The sequence below is a fragment of the Pelmatolapia mariae genome, linkage group LG6 (genome assembly GCF_036321145.2).
Source record: "Pelmatolapia mariae isolate MD_Pm_ZW linkage group LG6, Pm_UMD_F_2, whole genome shotgun sequence".
NCBI classification, from domain to species: domain Eukaryota; kingdom Metazoa; phylum Chordata; class Actinopteri; order Cichliformes; family Cichlidae; genus Pelmatolapia; species Pelmatolapia mariae.
In genome coordinates, this window is record NC_086232.1 from 21,351,134 (window position 1) to 21,374,960 (window position 23,827).

At 43.3% G+C, this 23,827-nt stretch overlaps 1 protein-coding gene across 1 annotated transcript; it reads right to left on the reverse strand.

The window, feature by feature from the left end:
- Window positions 1-114: 114 nt before the first annotated feature.
- mxd4 (MAX dimerization protein 4) lies at window positions 115-22,483 on the reverse strand. The gene is made up of 6 exons (XM_063476181.1): window positions 22,267-22,483; window positions 21,515-21,614; window positions 18,158-18,187; window positions 4,879-4,993; window positions 2,504-2,666; window positions 115-2,088 (listed from the first exon to the last, which is right to left on the reverse strand). The coding sequence occupies exons 1-6, from the start codon at window positions 22,328-22,330 to the stop codon at window positions 1,928-1,930; spliced, it is 633 nt and encodes a 210-aa protein (XP_063332251.1). The 5' UTR covers window positions 22,331-22,483; the 3' UTR covers window positions 115-1,927.
- Between the last annotated feature and the right edge of the window lie 1,344 nt (window positions 22,484-23,827).

The window sequence follows — 23,827 nt, forward strand, 5'->3', positions numbered from 1 at the left end:
TCTTTTCATTACAAGAGAACATTTAGGAAAATATAATACAAAATTTAATACAAGAAATATAGACTACACTGGCTAAACTCACTTTCAGTGACGAGTAGATTCTGTATGCAAGTATTTTTCTTTTTCGTTCGAGTCTTTTGTAGTTCTTTTTTTTTTTTTTTTGGGTGGGGTCAGATCCGTCTCAGTGGCCTGCCCCTTTTTGTGTCTGTGTGTGTGTGTTTTTTTTTCTTTTTCTTTTTAAAGTGCCAAGCTCTAAAGGACTGCCAGAGACCGGGGCTAAGGATTATTAAACGGTCAGAGAGCGACAGAAGCGCCTCGTTCGTCAACAGTGACTAATGTGCATAAGTTACAGACGGGTTAGAGAACAAGGTTCACCTACATCGGTGTTCAGCCGTGCCCGAAGCTTCGCAAATAAGCGACAGATCAGCCGAGGGGATAAGGAAAGTGATTAGTTTGCTAGGTTAGCTAAAAACGAGTGCCTCTAAAGTGAACAAATCACTACAAGCTTGCCCTCCCTCCCCTCCCGGGTGTTTACAGCTTTGACTTGTTAATCGATTTAAACAATTATTTAAAATACCACCGACTTCTGACCGAGAAGGCGACAAGAGCTGCAGAGAAATGCGAGATCTGGGTAGATGGTGACGCGCTCACAGAGAAGCATCCGTTAGTGAAGGAGATGCAGGTCTGTTAATGGTGAGCGACAAATCCCCATCTAGAAATAAAAAAAAAAAAAAAAAAAAAAAAAAGTCTCCCATAGAACCTCATGGTCTGCCAGAATCGATTAAACACTCAGAGGAAGCACCCGCCTCATGTATTTATTGCTACATCAATTAGCTACTGAGAAGGAAACAAGATTTGAGTCAAATGTAAGGAGTAGAGTTTTAGTTGTGAGGAAACTCCTTTTTTTTCTCATTGTTTGACATAGTAGTCCATCCACACCATAGGGTGGTATAGTGTAGTGGTCAGTAGTGTGGAGTAGTGGTTAGGCGACCCAACCAGAGGGGAGACACGAGGGTTTCTACAGTATCTGTACATCTATTTACATTCTTCCTGCTCTGCTGCAGCTCTCGAACCTTCTCAGGTGGCCTGTGGACACATTTTCGAGTCGAGTAAGTAAGAAGTTTGGACATTTAAGGGCTAGCTTAATTCACCGTTTTGTGGAGAGTTTGATGTGGTGGATAAACTTCTCGCATGTGCACAGTGACTGTGAAGGTATCAGAGTCGTGCTTTGTTTGTTCGATGCGCATGAAAAGTGAAGCAAAATGCTTTCCATACTGGGTACGCTCGGGCGGTGGCAGTGGATTGAGCACATCCTGCCACCGCATCCAAATGAGAAACTCTAAGGTTTCGACATTTTTCACCAATCAGATGTTTCAAGGAAAGGTGAGGACACCTCCTGCACAATCCTGCTGTGTAAAAGGGAAGAATCTGTATGATGAAAATGACTACCGAGGTTCCCAATGTTGCATATACTGCAGAACAAACCGAACTGCTTCATCTGTTATATCGCAAACTGTGTGTGGTATTACTGCCACCTGATAATAACTCACTCCTTTTACTTTTCTCGAACCAATTAACAGGTCAAAGCTGTGCACCTGACCACAGAACTCCCAGATTAAAAACTACAAACTCTGCTCTGCGCTGTTTGGGTGGTAAAAAGGGCAGGTGTTTAAGGAGGGGGCGGGGTCAGGCAGGATACAGTAGGGTGAGGTAGGATCAGTGGTCAGAGAAGGGAGGAAAAGTCAGGAAGTCTTAAGTGTGGACAGAATAGGCTCGGGGGTACTGCCATCGTGGTCTTGTGTAGGTGGCGTAGGTAGTGGGCGGCGTAGGCGAACACAAAAGGGGGAGAGTGGAAGGGAGGGGGATGAGGCGAGGGAAGCGTGGATGGGTGAGGAAGCTGGTCGACAGATGGATGTCCGCCATGGGTCTAACAGTGGTGTGGCTGCAGTCTGTGGGAATGTGTGCCCGTGTAGCTGTTGTCACTGGAGCTGCTCTGGAGGCTGTACTGGTCCTCCTCCTCGCCGTCGCTGATGCTGTCCACGCTGTCTGCCTCGACGGGCGTGAACTCCATGCCCTCGATGTCCACCTCTGTACACAAGAAGGAAAAAAAATACACAATGTTTTGGGGTTTTTTAGCGTTGCTAGAAACAGATCGAGAGAAGAAACTGTTTATTTCCACACAACCAATACGTGGGCATATTTATTAGGAAGCCCGCTGTGCCTGGAGATTAAACCCGGATTTAGGAAGCCATTACCTCCGCACAAACAGCCAGATCTTTGTGCCCCAGCAGATAATCCCTTACACTGACAAACAACTGCATGTGTGTTACCTCGTCCAGGATTATCAAACATACCTCAACAGTTCAAACTAAGCACTACAGAGACATCTGAGACACAAAGAACCAGCTCATGGAGAGCGTTTACAGTGTACTCCAATACGGCACGCAATCCATGTCTAAGTGCAATCCAGAAAGGTGTGATTGGCTCTTTAAGGACAGCCTACCTTGCTCTGAGTCGGTGGAGATGGTGGAGCCCATGCTATCGGTGCGAATGCGCTCCACAGATCCGGACACGGAGAGCTGCTCCAGGCGGCGTTTGAGGTAGCGGTGCTCTCTCTGAAGCTGCTCCTTCACATTTAAAGCCTTCCTGTCCTGCTCTTCCAGCTTCTGCACACAAAGCACACACAAAAATGCCGAAAAATTAACGACCATGCTCACCAGATCGGACCACCTCCGCGTTTTTGCTCTGCCTTTAAAGTATGCAACTGAAGTGAAGACCTCTAGTATACATATTTTCTTCCTTAGCATACTTAAGACTGGTTTAAAGGTGTCTGTTCTGCAGACATGGATTTTTTTTCATCTGCAACCTCAGTCCATGCCTGTGCAGGGTTCTAAGTAATTGTCTTCTCTTTACTGCACACCACATAATACACATGGTTAAACCCACAATCCAGACCAAAAAAGCTTCCTCTGCAGTAAAAGACAACACTTCTTCCTACTGTGACGACCACAGTATTTTCCTATTGTATCACTGCTGCGGGGTGAAGTATTACTTTAGCTGAAATATGAATATTAGTTCTTGTTCTTGATCTCATCGAGTTAACAAAAAAAAAAATGAAACCAGATTTATCTTCTATCTGCTTTAAATCAGATCTCTGTCAAAGTTACAACACGACATCGAATTTCAACATTTAATTGGGGAAGTAGCCAAATGACTGTGTGAGGTTCACGGGTTTGAAACTAAAAATAAATTTGAACTCAAAGTCAAATTTTGACTCAGAGTGGGGTTCGATTTTTTTTTTTGTGCCCTTATTTGTATATGAAAGTTTTCGGTGGTGAATCAAAGCGAACTCGCACATTCGGCCTTTTGTGACACAAGAAGAAACGGGCGCAATGCCGAGAATTAGCGCAGGTCGTCTGAGCAGAGAGGACATGCTTAGTAAACAGGAAACGAAGGGTTAAAACTCGCTACGTCTGGATTTTCCACCAACCACACTGTTGCTGCTTGTAAACAGCAAGATCAGTGCGCCGTGTCCTAAAGTCTACTTATGGTTGGTCTTCTACAGCACGGGTAGAAGCACTGCTGCTACTTTTTTTAAGCTCCGCTCACTGGTTGCTGCTGCAGAGCATTTTTTAGCACGTCACTTGGTGTCTGTGAACTGAAACAGTTTAATGAACCATGGAGGAAAAGTTGGCCAAGCCAAATATTAAATACACAATCTAAAGATCAGCCACAAAGTCTCCCACATATTTCACTTTGAAGGCTCTGTGTTAAGGGTTTTTTTTTTCTTCTTCTTCTTTTTTGTTTGATTTTTATTTTCATTGAGCACCGATCCATCCTGATTGAAAGATTAGAGAACAACGACACACTTAAAGTGCAGAAAAAAATTACTTAGAGGAAACAGGAGAAGTAGAGCATGAAGCTGGTACAGAGAAGATTTTTAGATTACTCTGTTTGCTTAGTCTAGAGGTTGTCATGCTTCTTCTGGTATGACCCCATTTCCAAAAGCAAAAAAAAAAGAAGTTAAGTCCTCTCACTTGGATCTAATTTTTAATTTAATTTTTCTTCTCCTGGGTGTTCACACCCATGCACAGTGGCTCAGTGCCCCTCCAGGGGGGTCCTCCCCACAGTGTGAGCATCAATAGTTTATTCAGAAAATAAAATATAAGGAAAAAAATTCAGTCATCATACTGCGAAAGAGTATTAGGGCTGCATTGTGTTATTCATTTTAAGAGTACCCTCTACAAAATGCCTTGTGAGTTAATGAAATTACACTTGAATCAGTTTTAGTAACAAGGAAATGATTTCTCTTTTGGCACTTAAACACAGTGTGGTGACAAATATAAGAATGTTGAACAGATGGTGCAGAAAGCTGCTTCTGGTCAGAAAGAAAAAAAACCCCAAAAATTTCAAAGAGCTGGTCGGATTCATGCAAAATGAAATAGCTGACAATGGACAGATGAGAGGATGCCGATGGTTCCACCCTCATGCGGTACAGAGGGGATATGCTGTGTCACAACACACAATAAGACAGCTGATGTTTGATGTTGTTTCACTAACTCATCTACACAAGGCATTTTACAGAGCAGCCCTGGCAGTTTGTTTGACTTGAAACGACAACTTCAATCTTCACTTTTTGACTTTAATCTTAAAAAGAACAACATATTTTTCTTAACCTCTTAAGCCCCAAGCCTAACTGATCTCCTGCCTTTTGCCCCCGTATCAGGGGGCGTTGGGGCTTAAGAGGTTAAAGTGGCCCTAACACTCCATCAGATAAATGCTTGGTGAAAACATTCAAATGTATGCGTCACTTAAATCCAACATGCGATGTGCCACGTGAACACTTGAATGATTCATAAGGTTTGTGCATTTTAGTACCTTGATGTGCATCTTGGCCCTTTTTAGCAAGCTCAGAGTGGTGTGTCTCGTGCTGTCTGGACCCAAAGGCACCAGCTTCTTCAACTGCTCCAAGTAGAGCCGTAGTTTGGCACGTCTGCAAGCACACAAGCAAACACAGAAGTGAGTCAGCACACATCCACCGGCAGAAAGTGAGAAAGAACCTCCACAAACAGGCTTATCTGCATGAGAAACACACACCGATTTTTCTTTTTTCCCTTTTACATGTCCTGCTCTCGCAGCATTCTCGTGCTTGATAACGAGCGAGCGAATGCTGCGTGATCGTGGCCTGACGCTCTTTTGCACACTTGGTTTCACTTTGACTCTGGGCTTGACCGTGAGACATTTTCAAAGGGTTGAGGGGTTCAGAGGATCTGTGGTTAGTCATGTTCAAAGCTCCTCATCCACAACAAAGCGCAGGCTGTGCTGTACTTGTGCAAAATTGACACAGAGAGTCTTACATTTACTGTCACTGCTGTGCGTAATGATCTGAGACGAGCTACGTCAAACAGTGATTAGTGAACTAATCAAGAGTTCACGAGAAACTGCAAATATTATAATAAAAATAGTGAGATATAGTATGTTAATGATTATATTGTTAGAAATCCAGCCACGGTTTATGCATCTTCTTCTTGTAAGCTAACATGTGACACACACACACACTTTTGGGATTTTCATGTATGCACTTTTCATTTATGAGGTGATTATTCATTCCCCAAACCTGCTCACAATTTTCTGAACACATGTGCACACGCTCACTAGCGTATGGGCAGAGTGCCAGTGTGCTACACGCTGACCTAAATATCACTGTGCATAGTATAGTAGTCCCCATACTTTCCAGCACAGCTGTCTGACCGACATTTTCCAAACCTCGTGTGCGCAAAATGGCAAACCCACCGTACGCTAAAACCGAGAAAACGTGCAAAAGAAGAGAAAAAAATTAGTCACCAATCAAAATGGCAGCTGTGATAAGCTTGCAGAGCGAAACTGTGAACCCTGCATCCCTGCCAAAGCCCTGCAGGCCAACAACCCTGCCCTGGATCCTCGAGTAAACAGCGTCGTTTGGATGTTTATATGAGAGACAGTGAAGACAGAGTTAAATTTTTTTATGGATACTGTATGTTATTTAAGGGAAGACCCTATCAGCAAGATCCCCTCTCTGACTTTGCTCCATTCAGACTTGTTCAAAAAGGCCTTTGAATCCTCCATTAGTCAAGCTAGTCCATGAACTGTTTCATTCTTCTGAGCTAGCCTTCCCTCCACCACCACCACTACTGCCTTGCTCCTGTTCCTTTGAGGAACTCTGACTATATGGTAAACAAACTCCAACACACAAGGTCTCCAACAGCCATTGCCGCAGCTTAGATAAACCTAATCAGAGAAATGAGGCTCTCTTTGAGTCCACGGTTAGTGCGCAATCATACACAATCTTTACACACGCTGTGTTTTTTCCCCCCCAGCTCTTTTTCAGGAAGGGCGTCACCTTAATTTTTATGCAAAATGAGACCATCTCAGTAGCCACGTCTGTTTCACTTAGACCTCGACCAGAGACATCTTGTGGGCAATAAATCTGACCAGTCTCACTTCATGCACAGTATCGATTTTGAGGGATTTGATTGCACAATTATTAAGAAAATAATCTTAAAAACAGTAAGATATGGCTTTAATAAACAATGTGTCATCTCTCTACAGGTGCACGTAGGTGTGTGAAAGGGTCATGTGAAAGTGCTCTTAGTCTTTTATTACCTCCTCTCCCAGGAGGCAAGTCCGCCTAACCCCCCATCCGCTGAACCCCTTCAACTCTCTGCTCCACCCTGCCAACACTAACACACCCTCATCCCACTGGAAAACAAGTGTCTTCTGAGGACAGGGGTGGGGGCCACCTCCAGCTTACCCCATTTGAGCCACATGAAGCGCTTGGTCTGCAGCCAGGGGAAGCAGGCAGGGAGGAACAGAGGTTCTGCAGCGGGGTCCGAGTATGTGGATGACTTTCTCTCTGGTTTGAAAAAAGGACCCTTTCAGTGCAGTGTGCTCAGCTGCACTAGGCAGCGCTCCATACGCATCATCCAAAGGGTAACTTGAGCCAATGGGCAACCATCTTGCACCTCACCCTGCCCCCACTGCTCTCTCGTAGCGAAAAAAAACAAAAACAAGGCGTTTCCCTGAATACTCTGCCCGACTACCCACCTCAAGAAAACTCTGTTTTTCCGTGTTTTTTCACCAATGTTATTCACCTCCGGCCCTTCATATATCCTGGCCTCATATTTTACCTGCCACGCAGAAGAGAGAAGTGTGCCCTGGTGCCCTTTGACCACATAAGAAACAAATGAGCAAAGAGTTAAACGCACAAACTTGCCACCAAAGAGAGAAGACCACACCCATGTTTTCTGCAGCTGCAAAAAAGATTAAAAAAATAATAATAAAGTGAAACGCTGCCGGGACCAAAATGAAAATATTATTTTTTTAAACAGACATTTTGCTAGGGTTGGCCAATTCGCCGAATATGTGGGCTAACAGCTTCTTAGAAAGGGTTTTACGTGTAACATTTTTTCGCTTTGCTTTGCCGGTTTAGTTGCCTTCATCCTTTAGAGCAGGGGTGTCAAACATAAGGGCAGGGGGACAGAATCGGCTCGGGAAAGACTCCAATATAGCCCACTGGACAGGTTTAGAAAACCTGAAGGAGGCCCCTCCCTCTTTTGCCATCCAAGTGTCAGAACACTTTTAATATATGCCCAACTTTAATAGCTAAAAATGAGTAAGAAGAATTTGTAGGCCAGAGACAAAATATTTGTTTCCAGAAGCTCTCTGGTTTACAAAGGTTGTGCTTTCAAAATTTGAGCCGATCTTGGTTCAGTCCACATCTGCTATCAAGCAATAACGAGTCAGTCTTTAAGAAGCTTTGGGGTTTATTTTTTCTGCATTCATATGCAATGACTGGTGGAGACAGGTGTCTGTCGGCTGCACCTGAAAAGTTAGTCGTCCCCCCCCCCGTGAAAAAGTCAGTCTGTGACAAATTCTTCTAAAATCTGATCTCTGCGGTTAAAAAAAAAAAAACTTATCTTAGCAGATCTTCAGTTCATGAAACTGGTGAACAAAAACCCACTTGTTCACTATTTCAGATGAGAAGACTGATACTGCTCTGATATCTGAATACTAACTATGAAGGTGAAACCAGCATATGGTTAGCCTAGCATTACACAAACGTTAAAATGAGGGGAAACACCTAGCTTTTCCCACACCATCCCCACTAGTTAACCTTAAAGTAACAAAAGTGTGCACTCCGCCCCGGCCAAGAAGAATCAGGCGCTTCCCCCGTGTAAAAACAACATCTCTGTCAACACACGATTAGCTGCATATAATTAAGAGAATTAAACCTGGCACGTGTGTCCCTGAAAGCTCCCTCGCATTAGCAGCAGCAGCAGCATGGGTTCTCCCGCTACGAGAAATTTTTCTTCAGGAGCACACAGCCAATTCGGAGCGGGGCTTAGGACCCCCTCTCACACAGGTTTGTTATTACTTAAAAAAGCCCCGGTCACGCAGTGTTTATCAGATTACCTAAAACCGCTGTGCAAAGCATTGCATGAGATGAACGCATATGCTATGTTAATGATGGGAAGCAGACTGCCCCCACCACCGAGCCACATGGTTGTGAATCACTGCAAATGTTCCAATTTGTCTGGTTTGAAAATAGGATAGCCTTTGATTTGGGGTTGAGGCAGATTTTGTTTGAAAGGATTGGGGCTTCGTTATACAACAGTATCAATATTTGCAAGATGTCTCTTTTTGTTTGTTTGTCTTTACAAAAGTTTGCAAAGAAAAACTGCTAAAATGCTAAATCAGACTGCCCCATACTCTCGCATGCAGTTGAGGATTTAATAGTGAATCTGTTTGATCAACTTGTTTTCTGCCCAGAAATCACCACCTGACTGTTCTCATGTGCTGCCACCACGGGATGATTGTGTCTGATCTCTGGCCTTCCCTCCCCCTCCATCTTTTTTCTCCATCAGCAGCTCAGTGCCAAAACAAAGCACAGACTAAGCCGGGGAGGTGAAAAAAAAAAGGAACTTTTGCTCAGAAAGCTGCACACTGCTGAAACTGGAACAAGGCAAACCGCTGACTTGCGCTCCAAGGTTGTCGGGTACAGATCAGGCCATTCTCACAGACCTCCTCACACTCTGGGCCTTGGAAGGAAAACAATATATCTTGTTTTCCAGCTCGAGTGCATCTGCGGCAGGCTGGGTGTGCACGTTAGGGGTATTGATGTATTGTGCACCAGAGGAAAAAGGTTGCAGTGACCATTTGTGCAGTGTTTTCGCACACACACACTTTCCTGGTGGACACAGTGTCCCTCAGGAGGCTCCATCGGCACACAAAGGGCCTGAGAAGGCGAGCTAGTGCAAACAACAGACCTTCACCCCTCGCTCACTGTACTGTTTAATGAGCTCACTGCAGTCCAGCACATTCCTCCACCCATATGCACAGGGCTGAGTGGATTGTCTGGCACAGGGCCAGGCCTACTAAACAGAGGTCAAAGGTCATCAGAAGCCATGATACAATGCTAGCTCTCACTGCTAGAGCTGCCCCAGGACCCAGAAGCAGAAAATGCAACAACCATGCCTGTTTGTTTATTTTCCTTTTGAGCTGAGCCCACAAGACATCAAGATGAAGAAGAGTTTCTGATCAGCTCAGCTTTAAGCAGGCACAGAATTGCAATCATTCGATCTCAAGATGCATCTGAGAGGATCTAAAAACTGTGTTCTTGAGGAATTGTTATTCTTATAGTTTTATTCGTTATTCTTACAGCAAAGCTTAAAAAACAAGGCTAAGACCATGTATTTTACCATAGCTGTGCATGCACATGCTTGTGGACCTCTGACTGATATTTTGTACATGTCCACTTCAGGTTTTACCTCCAAATAACCTGCAGTAGTTAGTTTGTGTTATCATGTGATTACATTTGTTTTCAAATAAGTTTCGTTAACCTGAAGGTTTGCTTTAAACCCATGTGACTTTCTGACTGCTTGTTTGATTATATGACATAACCATAGACTGCATATAAAAGATGGACACAGGCACCGTGATGTCACACATTCAAGTCACATTTTAAAGCCACTTTTAACGTTTTGGCTGCTTGTGTTTTTTCCCCCCAGATCCAGAAGTGCTAAGTATCACACAGTAAGTACAATTAACCACAGCAGAGCTTGTTATTAGTCAGAAAACAGCACCATAAACACGGTCGACAGGTTGCAGCTCAGAGAGCAAATTTGCAGCAAAGCACGAGCAGTCCAGTCGCCATAAACTTGACATTCAAAGCGACCACGCCCCTTTTTATTGCATAACTTTAAAGTTATAAAAAATGTACTACCTGTACAGTTACCATCCATGCAGCCATAGAAACCAAAACTATTTTTTGTTGTTAGCTATAAACATGGCAATTTCTGCTACAGGTTTATATCAGGTTGAATATATCTTCAGGAGTGAAAGAGCAGGGAAGTTTGAGTTGAGACCCTGCCCAGTGGCCTGCTGACAGAAACACAAAACACACCCAGCCTTTCAGCAGCCCTTTATTAGTCTCACTGTCACCCTGCAGGCCTGCCCCGTAAGTGTTCCCATTTAACAGCGATCTCACGAAAAACAAGACGGCAGAAAAATAAGACACGCTCATGTGAAACTGACAGAGTGGTTCACCACGCTGCCCACGCCAGTGAGAAGAAAGGCACGCACCGAGGCGCAGGGAGACACAAGAAGTCTTTATCTCGCTCATATGAAATGTCAGTCGTCTGGGACGAGTTGTGTTTGTTTTCTGTCATCGGGGACGCCACACCCACACGCCCACTGTGTGCAGTGACAACTCTGTAAGGTGAGACAGACGGATACAAGTCCCCCATAAACACATTCTCCTGACGGCAGGAACATGGAGCTCGCTCTCACATGACTCTGCTCTCACACGCGAGGAGCAAACAGAAACCTGAACACACACACACGATTGCAGCAAAGCAGGCAGATGGAGGTTACTTCACTTATCGGTGAATTACTCTAAAGGAAAAGCTCAGCATGCTTTTCTGGTGATTAAACAACAGGAAAGAGTAGAAGCAGTGTGTTGCTCACTCACTGTAGTACAATTTCCACAAAACAAACTGGAATTTCCACGGGGCATGCTTGGGAATGCCAAGTAATTAGATTCATTTGATTGTTTTCGTGTACTCAAACAATCCCCCCTGTGCGAGCGAGGATCATTACAAAATCCCTTTCTCAGCACAGCCAGCTTACTGCGGTGTTAACAGAGAAACAGATGTCAAACAGATTTTAAAGGGGAGAGCGTGCGAGCGAAACAGAGATGGCGGGGGCTTAAAAATAGAGGAAGGTTTTTTTCTCTGCACATCCCATTTCAATGCCAACGTCAGATGACAGACCTGGACATTAATTGCCTTTCGCTGCATGCCATGAAAAGTACATCTCGCAAATCTTGGGACAGACTAGCAGAGACAAGTTCAGCAAGCACCATAAACATGTTCCCCTGACATGGGGCGCTCTGGTTTTATAATGGTCCTTGTCAATGATTAACATGCAGGAATCTAGTGGCATGAGAGAGGATTCCTGGCTCCATGTTGACTGTAAAAGTTGGAGTTGTTTACATCTTAAGGAGGGTTTTAGAGCAGTGGGGTGGGGTCCTGTATGAAGGTCTGGGCCTGCCTACGAAAAAATCCAGAGGGGTCAGGAAAAGAGGAAAGAAGAGATTTCCACTACTTTCCACGGCTACGTTGCTTCTCCAAGTAGCTGCTTTAGAGCTCGCTTACCAAAAGGTTTAAAACTACTGCTGGACAAAAGTGCAAAACCAGAATGCCTGCAGCTGTAATCTTGTCTATCAGTGCATAATCATACAAACATTCACTTGGGGCTCACTTGTGCCAAAAAAGCAGACAGCGCCAAATGTGAAGCATTCTAGTAATACTCGGCCTGCTAGTTTTGTGACCCCACCTGCCATCCATCTTCAAACTTTCCCCCTAAGCCGCCTCTCTTATTTAACTCTGCATTCCAGTGTATGTGTGTATGCTCCGCTGACCTGAATTTCAGGGTGCCTGGCTGACACACATAACAGCCACGTCCTACACTGCCTCGAGTTCCTCCCTTCAGCAACACTCAAGAATGTCTTTGTCTCCTCCTTCTCCACCTCCTCCTCCTCAGCCGCGGCCGAACCATGAATGGTTCAGTCATCGCACTTCTGTCTCTAGTTGCGTCTTTCTTTAATTGCTCTCTTTTTCCTATCCTGGAAACCCCAAAGCTATTCACACACCTTGTTAAAGTGCATCCTACACTGCTGTTTTTTTATGAGCACCGACTGTTTTGTGCCAACGAGCCGAGTTTACTGCGGAGAACGCAGCAGCAGTAACACCTGAGCTGGAATGAGAACATTCTTGTGTAAATGTAGGTCTGCAGCGGCCTGAAATATTTGCATTATGTGTAAAAATACCCCCCGCGCCTCACCCACCCGCCAGAGCAGATCGTCCACGGGCTTTACAAAAAACCGGGTTTGACCCGAGCGAAATGATGAACTTCTTAAAGCTGGGTGACCTCAGGGTGGAGAAATTCCACATGGGAGCACTGCTGCTGACGTCCAGCTGTGGCCTGTTTGTTACCCTTTAGTCACACACAGCTCAGCTACAAACCCAGACTGTCCTGTGCCTAGATAAGTAAACACACACAAACACACACCCGTTTGGGCAAACCTTTTCTTTTACACGCCAACATGGCCACATGTATTAGGAGAAAGCATCAGCTAAGCCAAATTTTACTCTCTTTAGCTATGTTCTTCCAGGTAACGACGCAAACTAATAAGGACTAGGTTTGTTTCATTTTGATTGACAGATATATAAGATTTTTTTAAGTTGAGTTATCCAACATGATTTTAGTGCCATTAGACAAAAATCCATTATGGAATTTTTAATCCAAGACAGAACTGGACCTCCTACGCCTTGTTTAGGCTCTAAAAAGTCAAATGTTACCACTGACTTATTTTTAGTGTACACACATACGTCTGAGGAGTAGTCCCCAGCAGTTGTGTATTCCTTTACCTCTAAGCTGACTGTTGAAGCTGGGAGTGGCGTCACTCCCAAGTTGATTGCGTTCCAGCATTCGTAGTAGTGGTTGGAAAAGCAAGGAAAAACTGGATTTGTTTTTGCTCATACATAAAGTAGAGCCATTCATGCATCTCTAGCGACATAATGCAATCCCTGTTTTTTTAAAAACACCGCTGTAGCACATTTGTGGACAGAGCCCCGTCACTGCTCAGTGCATGCTTTTTTGAGCATGTCACAAACACTCAACAGTGCGTTTGTGACACTTGCAGACTGCAAGTTTTACAGTTTTACTACTGTTTACATGCTCTGTTGACATCTTGGATTGTGATGTCATTGGTGGAGCTTTTCTGACTTTCCCAGTTCAAAATTCCGACTTGGAAGTCGTGATTTCTGATTTCCCACTTCAAATGGAGCGCACCATTAGATCAGAGAGGGGAGAACTGCAGGATGAGGCCTGTCAAAGTTCAAACTAAGCCTCTTTTCCCCCTCCAGTCTTTGCTTGTCTAGATTTTATTTTTATTCCCACTGCATCTTTAACTCGACCCAGATTGTTCTCATTTGTCTGCAAACAGTTTTTTTGTGTGGTTTTTTTTTTTTTACACTTTTCAGTTTTATGTCACTTTAAAAATGTCACCTTGAATTTTTTTATGCAATTTTAAAATCAAAACCATCAACTAAAATAATGGAAAAATAATTTCCGGCCTTTAAACTATTCCAGATAATAAAAGAAAAACTTAGTTATCCATATAGTCGACTATATGTAGTTGACTCTTTCAGCACTGGCTGATTCAATCTCATGACAAATAACAACATGCTTGCTCTACAAGTTCTGTAATTAGACTGCGTACAAGACATCATTAACTACAATGCTGTGAGCTGAAAGCCAAATTCCTCCATGATGCCAACAAAGAGGGGAATTTAACTGGCATTGTGACAGCAGGGAACTAAAGTGCACATGCAGTCACATGTGAGGACATCACACCAAAACCAAAACTGGAAGGAAAAAAAGAAAACTTTCCAAACTTTAATTACGTAGCAGCCCCTGAGAGGCAAACATGACATTTAACTTAAAAATAAAAAATAAGCAGAACAAGCAGGATATACAGCAGCCCTTAAAGGCAGCGTTGCACATTTGCAGGATAAACTTAAGTATAAAATCGAAGACACGACAAAGATTTATACCTCAAAACAGGAGAAACGGGAACAGATGAGTTTTATCACTAAGAAAAAAAGAGTGAGAAGGAAGAGAGCCCTGCCCCTCCTTCTCTTCCTCGCTGCCTCAGGTTTCTGCTGACTCAGGGGCTTTTAGTAGGGCCGAAAAGGAGAGCGAGAATAAGGAGAAGGAAGAGAAAAAAAGATAGATAACAGAAAAGACAGATGTGGACTCTGGAAAGTGGGGGTGGGGCAAAGAAAAGATGTCAAGGAGGTGAAGTAACAGGGCCGTGGATGGGCATCCCTCCCACCAACACGCTGCCATAACTCAAAGAGGTGCTGCCCGGCCCTAATAGACACACATAGGTGCGCTTCATTCGAGGAAAAAAGGAGCTGCTCACTGCCAAAAAAAAAGTGATTCATTCACAGCTGGGAGTAGAAGAAACACGGAGAGTAAATTTAATTAGAGAGAAGACTAGACCATGACAAATGGAGAGCTTGCTCCCGTGTCCATGAAGTGCATGTAAATTTAAAGCTGAGTTCAATGGTTGCTCCACAGTTGCTGCACATTGTCTGCAGTGTGATACAGAGCGTAGTGTAAGAGGATACTGTTTGTCGAAATCAGCCTGCAAACTCGTGAGCTTCGCTGCGATCTCGAAAAACTGAAACCAAGAGCACCTGAGAGCCAAAACGGGTGGTGATAAAAATAGAACTCTAAATATTTCTCTTTTCTTTTTCAATCGAGGCAGGCACGGCAAACATACCAGACGGCCTAGATTACGCAGACTGGACTTGGGTTTCCTGTAAACAGGTGATATGTGGGAAAGTAAAACATCTAGTTTCGTAATTTCTTGGCGTTGCTCGAAAAGGAAACTTGAGCTGTCATAAGCGTGATCAAAAGCGGTTAAAGTCAGAAATGGGAAGGAAGCAATGCTCGTGGAGAACAAACACACTGCACTTAAGTTTCACATAGACTACAAGCTGATGCTCTGCAGGTCTAGGCTGAGCCGAAGCACTGACGAGGGAAGGAAAAAAAACAAAAAGCAGCACAGTCATTCAAGAGATGGTCTATAGAGAGCTGTCACAGCTAAAAATCAGGCTGCAGCAGATAAGTGTCAGGACAGCCGACTCTGTGGGACTCCACACCCACCAAGCAGCTGACTGTCTCTGATAATGGGACACAAATATATGCAGGGTGTCTCCGGAGCGGCTGTCAGAGACACCTAGCACGCACGAGGTCAGCGAACGGTACCCAGAGAGCCAAAAAGTTCCAACTTAATCAGCTTCATATAACAGCAGCAATGAATAGTTGATTAATCATTTAGCTGATTATTCAGCAAATGTATCGATTAGCCACACCGTTTCTGTCTTGGCCGCATGTGGAAAGTTTGGTATCTTTGTTGACAAACAGTTCTAAAAAAAATTTTTTTTTAAAGTAATCAATCAATAAATAAAAAACAATAAACAAGTAATAACCAAACAAAAAAAATGATCTTAAAAGACGATGAAAACCTCCTTCCAAACACACAGTACACTGCACACCAGTTTATGGGCTGCAATGAAATAAGAAGGCATGAAAACTGGTGCAATTCACCAGTTTGTTTGACATCAGGTCTTTCCCCAATTTCAATCAACATTTTCCAAAGTTTTATCTCCTTTATTTTAACATCTTTTGTTAATGAAACAAAATAATTTCATAGTTTTTTGTCAATTGCTCAAAGTTAAAAACTGCATACTAAAGTGTTCCCTTATTTAATAAAATCTGGTTAGAGGACATTCTCATGCAAGAAAACGTGATTTTGGTACTATTACATGCAATGCCTTTCGGCCTCTAAAGCAGACGTTCATCCGCCACCTTATCTACCTCGTGAATGTATAGTACAAGGATTGCTCTGTGCAGCAGCGGGGGGAAACAAAAACACAACACACGAAGAAACAAAGACAGTGAGTCAGGGCTCAAACAGCAGCCACCTCCCTGGAGTAGCGTCCAAGGGCGTGTGGGAGGTACAGATTTCTGAGGTGATACTGCAGATCAAACAGGGCTGATGCTTTAAGCAGATGCCCCTGAACTGGTCATACAGTCATTAAACTGGTTGAACAGGACACCTAAAGACTTTTGGTTTTCTTATGAATCAGAAGTTAAAAATTCCTTTGTTGAGCGTGTCTGTTAAAGCTCTTCTCTTTATCTTTTTAAGCTACAAATCAAATGTGAGAAGCTCATCAAAAAGGTTCATTGCAAGTTTCATATTCTAGGTAATCTGACTCTGAGGCCAGTGGCTGAATATTCAAGGCTTCAGATATCTAGGATAAGGCGTCTTAGTCCATCTGTCGGTGTGGAAGAGGAAGTCTTAAAAATTCAAAACTAAATTTGCACATGAATAATGTAAAAAGCTAAATCTTCATTGGATGATAGCTACTGATTATCAGATATAGACTTTCCGTGTGACTGCAACAAAAGCCTGATCACGATTGATAACGTGGTCAAATGGCATGCCAGATTCTTGATAGTCATACGCAAATGTCCGTTTACAAGTTTGAGGAAAACATTCTTCAAGTTGCTCATTTTGTGCCGCCATTAGCTTTAAAAAGAAAATCAAAAGATACTTGAGCAAAAATTGCCTCATTTTAGAAGCTCAGAAGTCTCTTTTTTTGTCAGTTATAAAAAAACTATTAGTAGTTTCAATGTTGCGTATTAGTCACACGACGGTCGCTAGTACAACAGGCATGGCTGTGCCAAAAGGCAGAGTCTGAGCCTTGTTAACACCTGTATAGTGGCTGACCATGTAATTTGTGGCTTTCAGACGGGGGTTTGACTCAGGGTGGACCACGTGGCAGAACCTCGTGACCATGCAGCCCTGTCATTTCAAATAAGAGGGTGGAGATGTTTCCACACAAACGGGCATGGTGAACGCAAAAACAGGAAAAAACTTAAGGCATGAAATTATACAGAATAACTCCTCGCTCGTCACAGGTGATGATGCAATGTGACGGCATGTTTGAACGCAACTTTATTCTTCAAAGGGCTTCTTCTTCTTTTCCTTCCATCATGGAATCAGTGACATGTCTGTCAAGAAAACTCCGCTTTTTCAGAAACTCGTGGCTGCGGTGATGACAAAGGAAGTGAGTAAACCCTTTACTGGCACCCACTTTTGTCAGTTTGACTGGACGTCACAGGCGCTTGGTAACCAGCCACACCCATCGTCGGACATGAGGTAACTCCTGTGTCTCAACACCTGCAGTGTAATCAGCCGGGGCCTTTCTATGCCTCGCAGGTCAGGGAGGAATATGTCCCGGCTTGTTTTTCCCTCTGCCACGCACATCCATTACTCACTCCCGGCCATGTGACTGGCCTTCATCGTGGGTGACAGCATGTGTCATGCTCGCTCACACACGCAAACACTCACACACCCTTTTCAGCCACTGCTCACATGCTGATAGTCACATCAGCTGTTTTCTTATTCCTGTCTGCAAGGCAATTTTTAAAGAATCTACTCTGAAGCAGCAAGGCCTTTTTGATATCAAAGAGACGTTTGCTTCCTGACAAGAAACTCTAAAGCTGTGAAGTAAAAAAAAAAACCCCACACACACAAGCAAACCATGAGCTGCGACTCTGTGCTTCCAGGAAGGAGAAAAAAGCTCAATTTCAGTGCTGAATGATAGGTGAAGTCCAGATTTACCGCTTTTCTTTTCAAAGTGTCAGTCTGGGCAGGATTATAACCCAAGATTCCCCTTCCTTACAAGGACACGAGTTTCATCCTTGAAACGGAGACAGATCTAATGAGTGTGAAGGTGCTCTTTGAAATCAGCTTATTATCTGTTTTTCAGGCACAAGAATTAACAGATTAAATCTTTGGCTCTTTGAAGACGACCTCTGATCCGATCTGTCGTACTAGTGTTTCTGATTTGGAGAAAATATCTGAAAGCCCCCATGAAGCTCTTCAATTACTACCTATGTCAGGAACTAAAAGACACACGCACTCAACACACAATCAAAAACGGGCAAGGTCGAGGGGGGTCAGATGTCATCTTACCTGTGTTTCTCCAGCTCATTGTGCGACGATCTGAAACGACAAAGATGAGTGTCAGGGCAGGAAGTGCCAAAATACTACAAAAAATCATCTGACATGAGATCAGATTCAGTGTAATAGTGAGAGGCTTAGTTAGTACACGTTTTGATTAGAGAGCAAGGCAGATGAAAGCAATTTGGGCAAATATGTTAAGTAACAGATCTGAGAAACAATCAGAAAAACGTATGTCAAGAGATCAAAGAGAAGCCTAGATTCGTCTCTATGTTCTTGCTCTTCTCCCTTCCGGTGGCTGTAGGCCTTAAGAATTTGAATGCTGCTGTACTATAAGAAATAAATGCAGTATTTTAATGCTTTAAACAGGAAAAATTTGTTGTCTATGGATACCAGTCTGGTGGATCAAGGGCACAGACATGCAAAGACTGGGCACTGTGTGATAAACGACTTCTAAAATCTTTTCCCATTTCTGTGGGACATCTGTCAGATAGCATGCACACGAGGGCAAAAATGGCCCTGAGAGAGAGAGCTGTATCTGTGACACCGCCTGCCTGCCCCCCCTCTACACATATACAAACAGCATCCATGCACCACCGCCCCCACCGCTGCTGCTCAGCATGGACACGGGATGAAAACACTCTCAGACGTCTGGAGGCCCGGACGACACAGAATTCATCAGTGTGTGGGCTATTCCGAGGAGAACCCCTATTATGACACGCAGCCAGGAGCGGCGAGGGCACTGCGGTCCATCTGAAACAGGCCCTCTGTTCATGAGACCGTCATGGATACCACGGCAATAAAAACAAAAACAGCAACAACAAAAGGGACAGACTGACAACAAGCCTTTTCAGATTTTCCACTGTTTGAGGCGCCCTTGTGCTCGTGAAGCACTGGTTCCCACAGCTGTGCGCCACAACGCCATCCTGCGCACCAAAACGGGTTACAGATGACCATGCGACTGCTATAATGTGGCGTCTGCACAAAATCATCCCGAAAGACAACACAGGATGTTGGGCGGCCGATCTTAGGGGCCGACAAAGAGCCATCGTGGAGGAAGTTGTGCTATTCAAACCTGCACAAATCAGGGAAATGTCCCAGTCAAAGCACAGGGCACGACCAGGAAATCATTCCCAGGAAGAGAATGTTCACAGACCTGTAACTACAGCAGGTTAACCCACACCTTTACATGTTATGTAAAACCACAGGATGGCATGAGGAGGACTTTTACATGTCATAAAATCATCCCCTAACAATCAGAGGCATTTAAAATAAGCCTTTTATCACTTTTTTATGAGCTACAAATGGCCAAAAGGCAAGCTGGGAGGACTCAAAAAGTTTTCCTACATTCAAATCAAGGAATTAGAGGAGGAAAATGAAGTCAGCTGACCTAAATTTTCACATATGGTGTGACAGAGAGATGAAGCAGGGTAATAACAGCCTTTAAGTAAACGCTTTAACACGCATTATCCATGTTAGGTTGCAGATGTGACATTAAACATTACTGCTTTGTTCTGATTTTATAACTACGAGCCTGCATCAGCTCCTGTCCACACTTAAAGAAAAAAAAGAAAGAAGCTGAGGGCGAGTGTAAAAAGGGAAACGGGGTGACGGGGGTGGGGGATGTGCCCCAAGCTCTGTCACGAGAAAAAAGTATGGAAACGCAGGCCTGGCTGCATGAAGCCCAGCGAGTGGTCTGGTGTTTGTCATAGATGCTTGCGTAGATGCCCGCCTTATTCAGGCGCCGCACCCACCTGCCACATCCACACCACACCCCTTCACTCGATCACACGAGTGTACGCAAAATATAATGCACGTTAACTTGTGGATTAGAGGAATGTGGAAGGTGCTGCTTTCACATTTCTGCCAAACGAGTGCAAGTATCACTTTCATATCAGAACACCCACACGTTGTAAACAGGAGTGGAAGTTAACAGAGACAATGGGAATGGAGCCACACTAAAAGTCCGATACTCATGTCAGAAATGCCTGCAAAAACACTTTTGTTATTTTGTTTATTTAATGCTGTTTTATTCATTTCTGTGCCAGTTAAATCAAAATATTATTAAGTATCATCTGCAATTATTTGAAGCCTTTTCGCTCTTCATCTTAAGAGGTTTATCTATAGAGCTGTCTTTTCAGCAGTCACCTGACACAAAACTGGCGTGACACGGAGGATAAAAAACAGCAACTGGCGTCAGCAATCGCCACCTTATTTGCTGATTCCGATGCTCTGTGTCACCCTTTGTAATGACACTACTTTCTAGCATACATCTACGTGCACTGTCGTAACCATCAGACTCACTGCCGAGCCATTTCCACACTTTGCTTCCCTAAACTATTATTAGCCAATGCTTTTTTTTTCTTCTTTTTTTATCTTTCACTTTATTAAATCAGATCGTAATGCGTTAATCTTCTAAGGAACGGAACTAGATTGACACAATAATTTCAACAATAGCCTGTTTACTGTAAATGAGACAGAAGGGCAACCAAATTTGCATATAGCCTAGAAAGCAAGCTTCTCCATGCCTGGTGGGGATGAAAAAAAAAAGCCGAACACTAAATGGATCCAGCCTCTGAAATGTGAGGATTTCCTGCTTTTCTTTGTCACATGGCCTACTTTTAGTTGAAAGTTTGGAAGGGTTTTTTTTTTTTTTTGCTTTTAGAAAGCAAACATAAGCCTGAACGGGTGTTTTAACTTCATAGGTCACACATTACACAGCCACACATTAATTGCCGTGATTGTTTTTAAATGACCTTTAATCTGCCAATGGCACTGGTCTGAGAAGAAGAACGCAGACAAACCGAAACTGAAAGCTATGCCGTGCACTTATGTAATATATTTCGCTTTAACTTCTTACACAGCTGCACAATAAAGGGGTTAAACTCGGTGGGAGCAACTCAATCCTCCAGACAACACCAGTAATGAACTCTGGGTGTGCTGGGCTGAGGTTCCCCTTCCTTTCCAAATATCAATTTACTTCCATCAGAAGCACGAAAGCTTAAACGCAACAACCACATAAAAAAGACAAACACATACACACATTTCTTTAAAAGCTTCACACAGTTCCAGAGGTTGGATGCAACTGTGTGAGACAAGGTGCAGAAACGAAAGGTTACGGGCGTGTGCGGTGTTTTCTCTCCTCTCAGCGATAGGTGTGAGTGAAACAGAGAACAGTGAGAGCAGCAGGATTGACAGTGTACGCGTGGCACTGTTTACTGGAGAGCCCAAAACAGAGAGCCCAGCCCAGGCAGCAGACAGAAGAGTGAGACAGCGTGTGTGTGAGAGAGAGAGAGCGAGTGTGTGTTTTTATAAGCTGGCATGAAGTCAGAAATAAAGCTGGGGGAAGGGAGAAAGGATTATATTTACCTATTATTCTGAGTTTTTTTGGAAATTGGCGAGGCTTTCGTTTTCTTTCGGGAAAACTCGGCGCTGTACGGTAAAACCGAGGCATACCCGTGCTCTGCTTCTGTAAACACAGAAAGCAAAATGAGTGTTACATTTACGCTTGTCTGCAAGGACGGCAAAGCAAATAAACAAAAACAATTACAATCATCATAATAATAACAGATGACAGTGAGTCATTTTGGAGAAATAGTTGAGACGTGAAATAGCAACCGGGGACTCAATTAAAGAGGAACAACACGTAATAAATCATTAATAAGATCGATTCGAGTGCATCGGTTTTTTTTTCCTTTTTAGCACCGAGGTCTATATTATGATATAGCCACCGCTGCATAACGATTTCTGTCCTATATTTTCAATGTCAGGCTTGTTTACTCATTTTCTTACATCCAAATCCAAAGGAAAAACACTCGATTGTAACAACACACATTCGGAAATGATACTAACATATTTTATTTAAAAAAATGACACACTATAAATTAAACATTTACACCTATCACTGTCTAGCATACAGACTCCCAGAGTGCAGCTTGCACCCATCGCCTGGTCTATGTCCCATTGTCTGTAAAGTGACATCATACCTGCACTATGGCAGTGCACGTCAAAACGTAACAAATTATTTAAAAAAAATGAAGTTAGCTGCCGTCCCAATCCCCATTCACGACATAATTACTGGCTTAGAAATGCTGACAACTTGTCTGTTTAGCTTGAAATACCTCTGTCTCTTCTTTCCAAGTACTCTGCAGCCTCCAGCAGAATTAACAAGGAATTAAGCTCCATCTTGTTGTTGTCTCGTTATTTAAAAAAATAGAAACTACTTAGTCATAAAGTCATAAAATGAATGGAATGAAAACGTTAAAAAATGTTTCAGAGCGGTATGTATGCGCGGATACGTTCACTTCTGAGTCTTTGGTGACTCCAAACTACATATCAACAGCAGCTAACTAAAACTCACTGAAATGACTGATGGAACCGCTGGCCAATAGGAAAACCGTATAGGCAAACGTTTGGCATTCGTCTCAACCAATAATTCGGCGGAAACTATAAGATCCGACGCTATTGGCTGAACGGAGTTAAAGCGAGCAGGGACATGCCCTAGCAACAAGCCTGAGCCGTCCGCCTTCTCCGTACTTGATAGGGTTGACGCGGAAAAATAGCCCTCTGATTGGCTGGAAGGAAGTCTTGGGCGTGTGCTACGGTTGAACTTGGGATGTTGTTTTGGTTGCCAAATTTAATGACTTCTCAAAAAGTATGCTTTTGGTCTTGGACTTTAGCGTAAACTGCCCCCACCGGTCTGTTAGTCAACAAGGTCTATTTTTTTTGTCTTCCTTTAAATATACGTCAGCAATTTCACATATGCGTGTGTGACATGAGAAAATTTTCAGTATTTGTGTTCATTTCCTGCCCAAGTCATTGTGAAAGTCTTTTATGAGTCTGCAGAAAGTATGCAGGCTTTACTGGTGCAAAAGATATGAGATGAACTACTTTTCTTGTCTGGTATTTTGAGGAAAATAAAGATAGTTCCTTTGAAATTCTCTCAACTCGTTTTTAGAAAGCAGTTTTAAAAAAGCAAAGCATCCACCTTGAGGTTTAAAAAAGTCTCTGGTTTTGTCCAGTCCAAGTCCTAATAAACCCTGAGTCCCCAAAATAAAATAAAAATCACCTAATTTAGTGCCGTTAAAATACCTCCCCCCCCCCCCCCCTTTTTTTTTTTCTAAAACTTTAAGGTCATGATTCATCACTCAGCATATTTCAAATCGTGTGACTCCAATTTTTCTAGTCTTATCTCTGATAGCAGCTTTTTCTGTCTGCAACACCTTTAATTTCATCTGCAAAAGTGTATCAGAAGCAAAGCCCAGTGTTTATTAATTTTCAGCTGTGTAGGCTTGCAGCTGAACTTCGGGTGTTGCAATTGCTGGAGCAATAGGTGGGATGCCTGCAGATGCTTCGCATGGCTGGCAGTTTATGTTTCTAGCAGTCAGACATTAGATTGTTGGGAGTGCTTTCTGAAGAAATACCATTGAGGGGGAAGTGACTTTCGGTGTGGATTATGAGGAAAAGGTACTTGAGAACCACAAACATTGTTCTTGTTGTACTTTATTGATACTATGTGTTTCACAGGGTCCTTGTGGTGCTTAAACTGCAGGCAGTATATCATGAATTGCAAGATTTAATACAATACACAGTGACAGTCAGCAAGTTTACAAGTGCGATGTGCAAAGAAAAAAAAAGGAGCACAGCTAAAATGTGTGAAGCTGTGTACGGGTGCCACAAGCA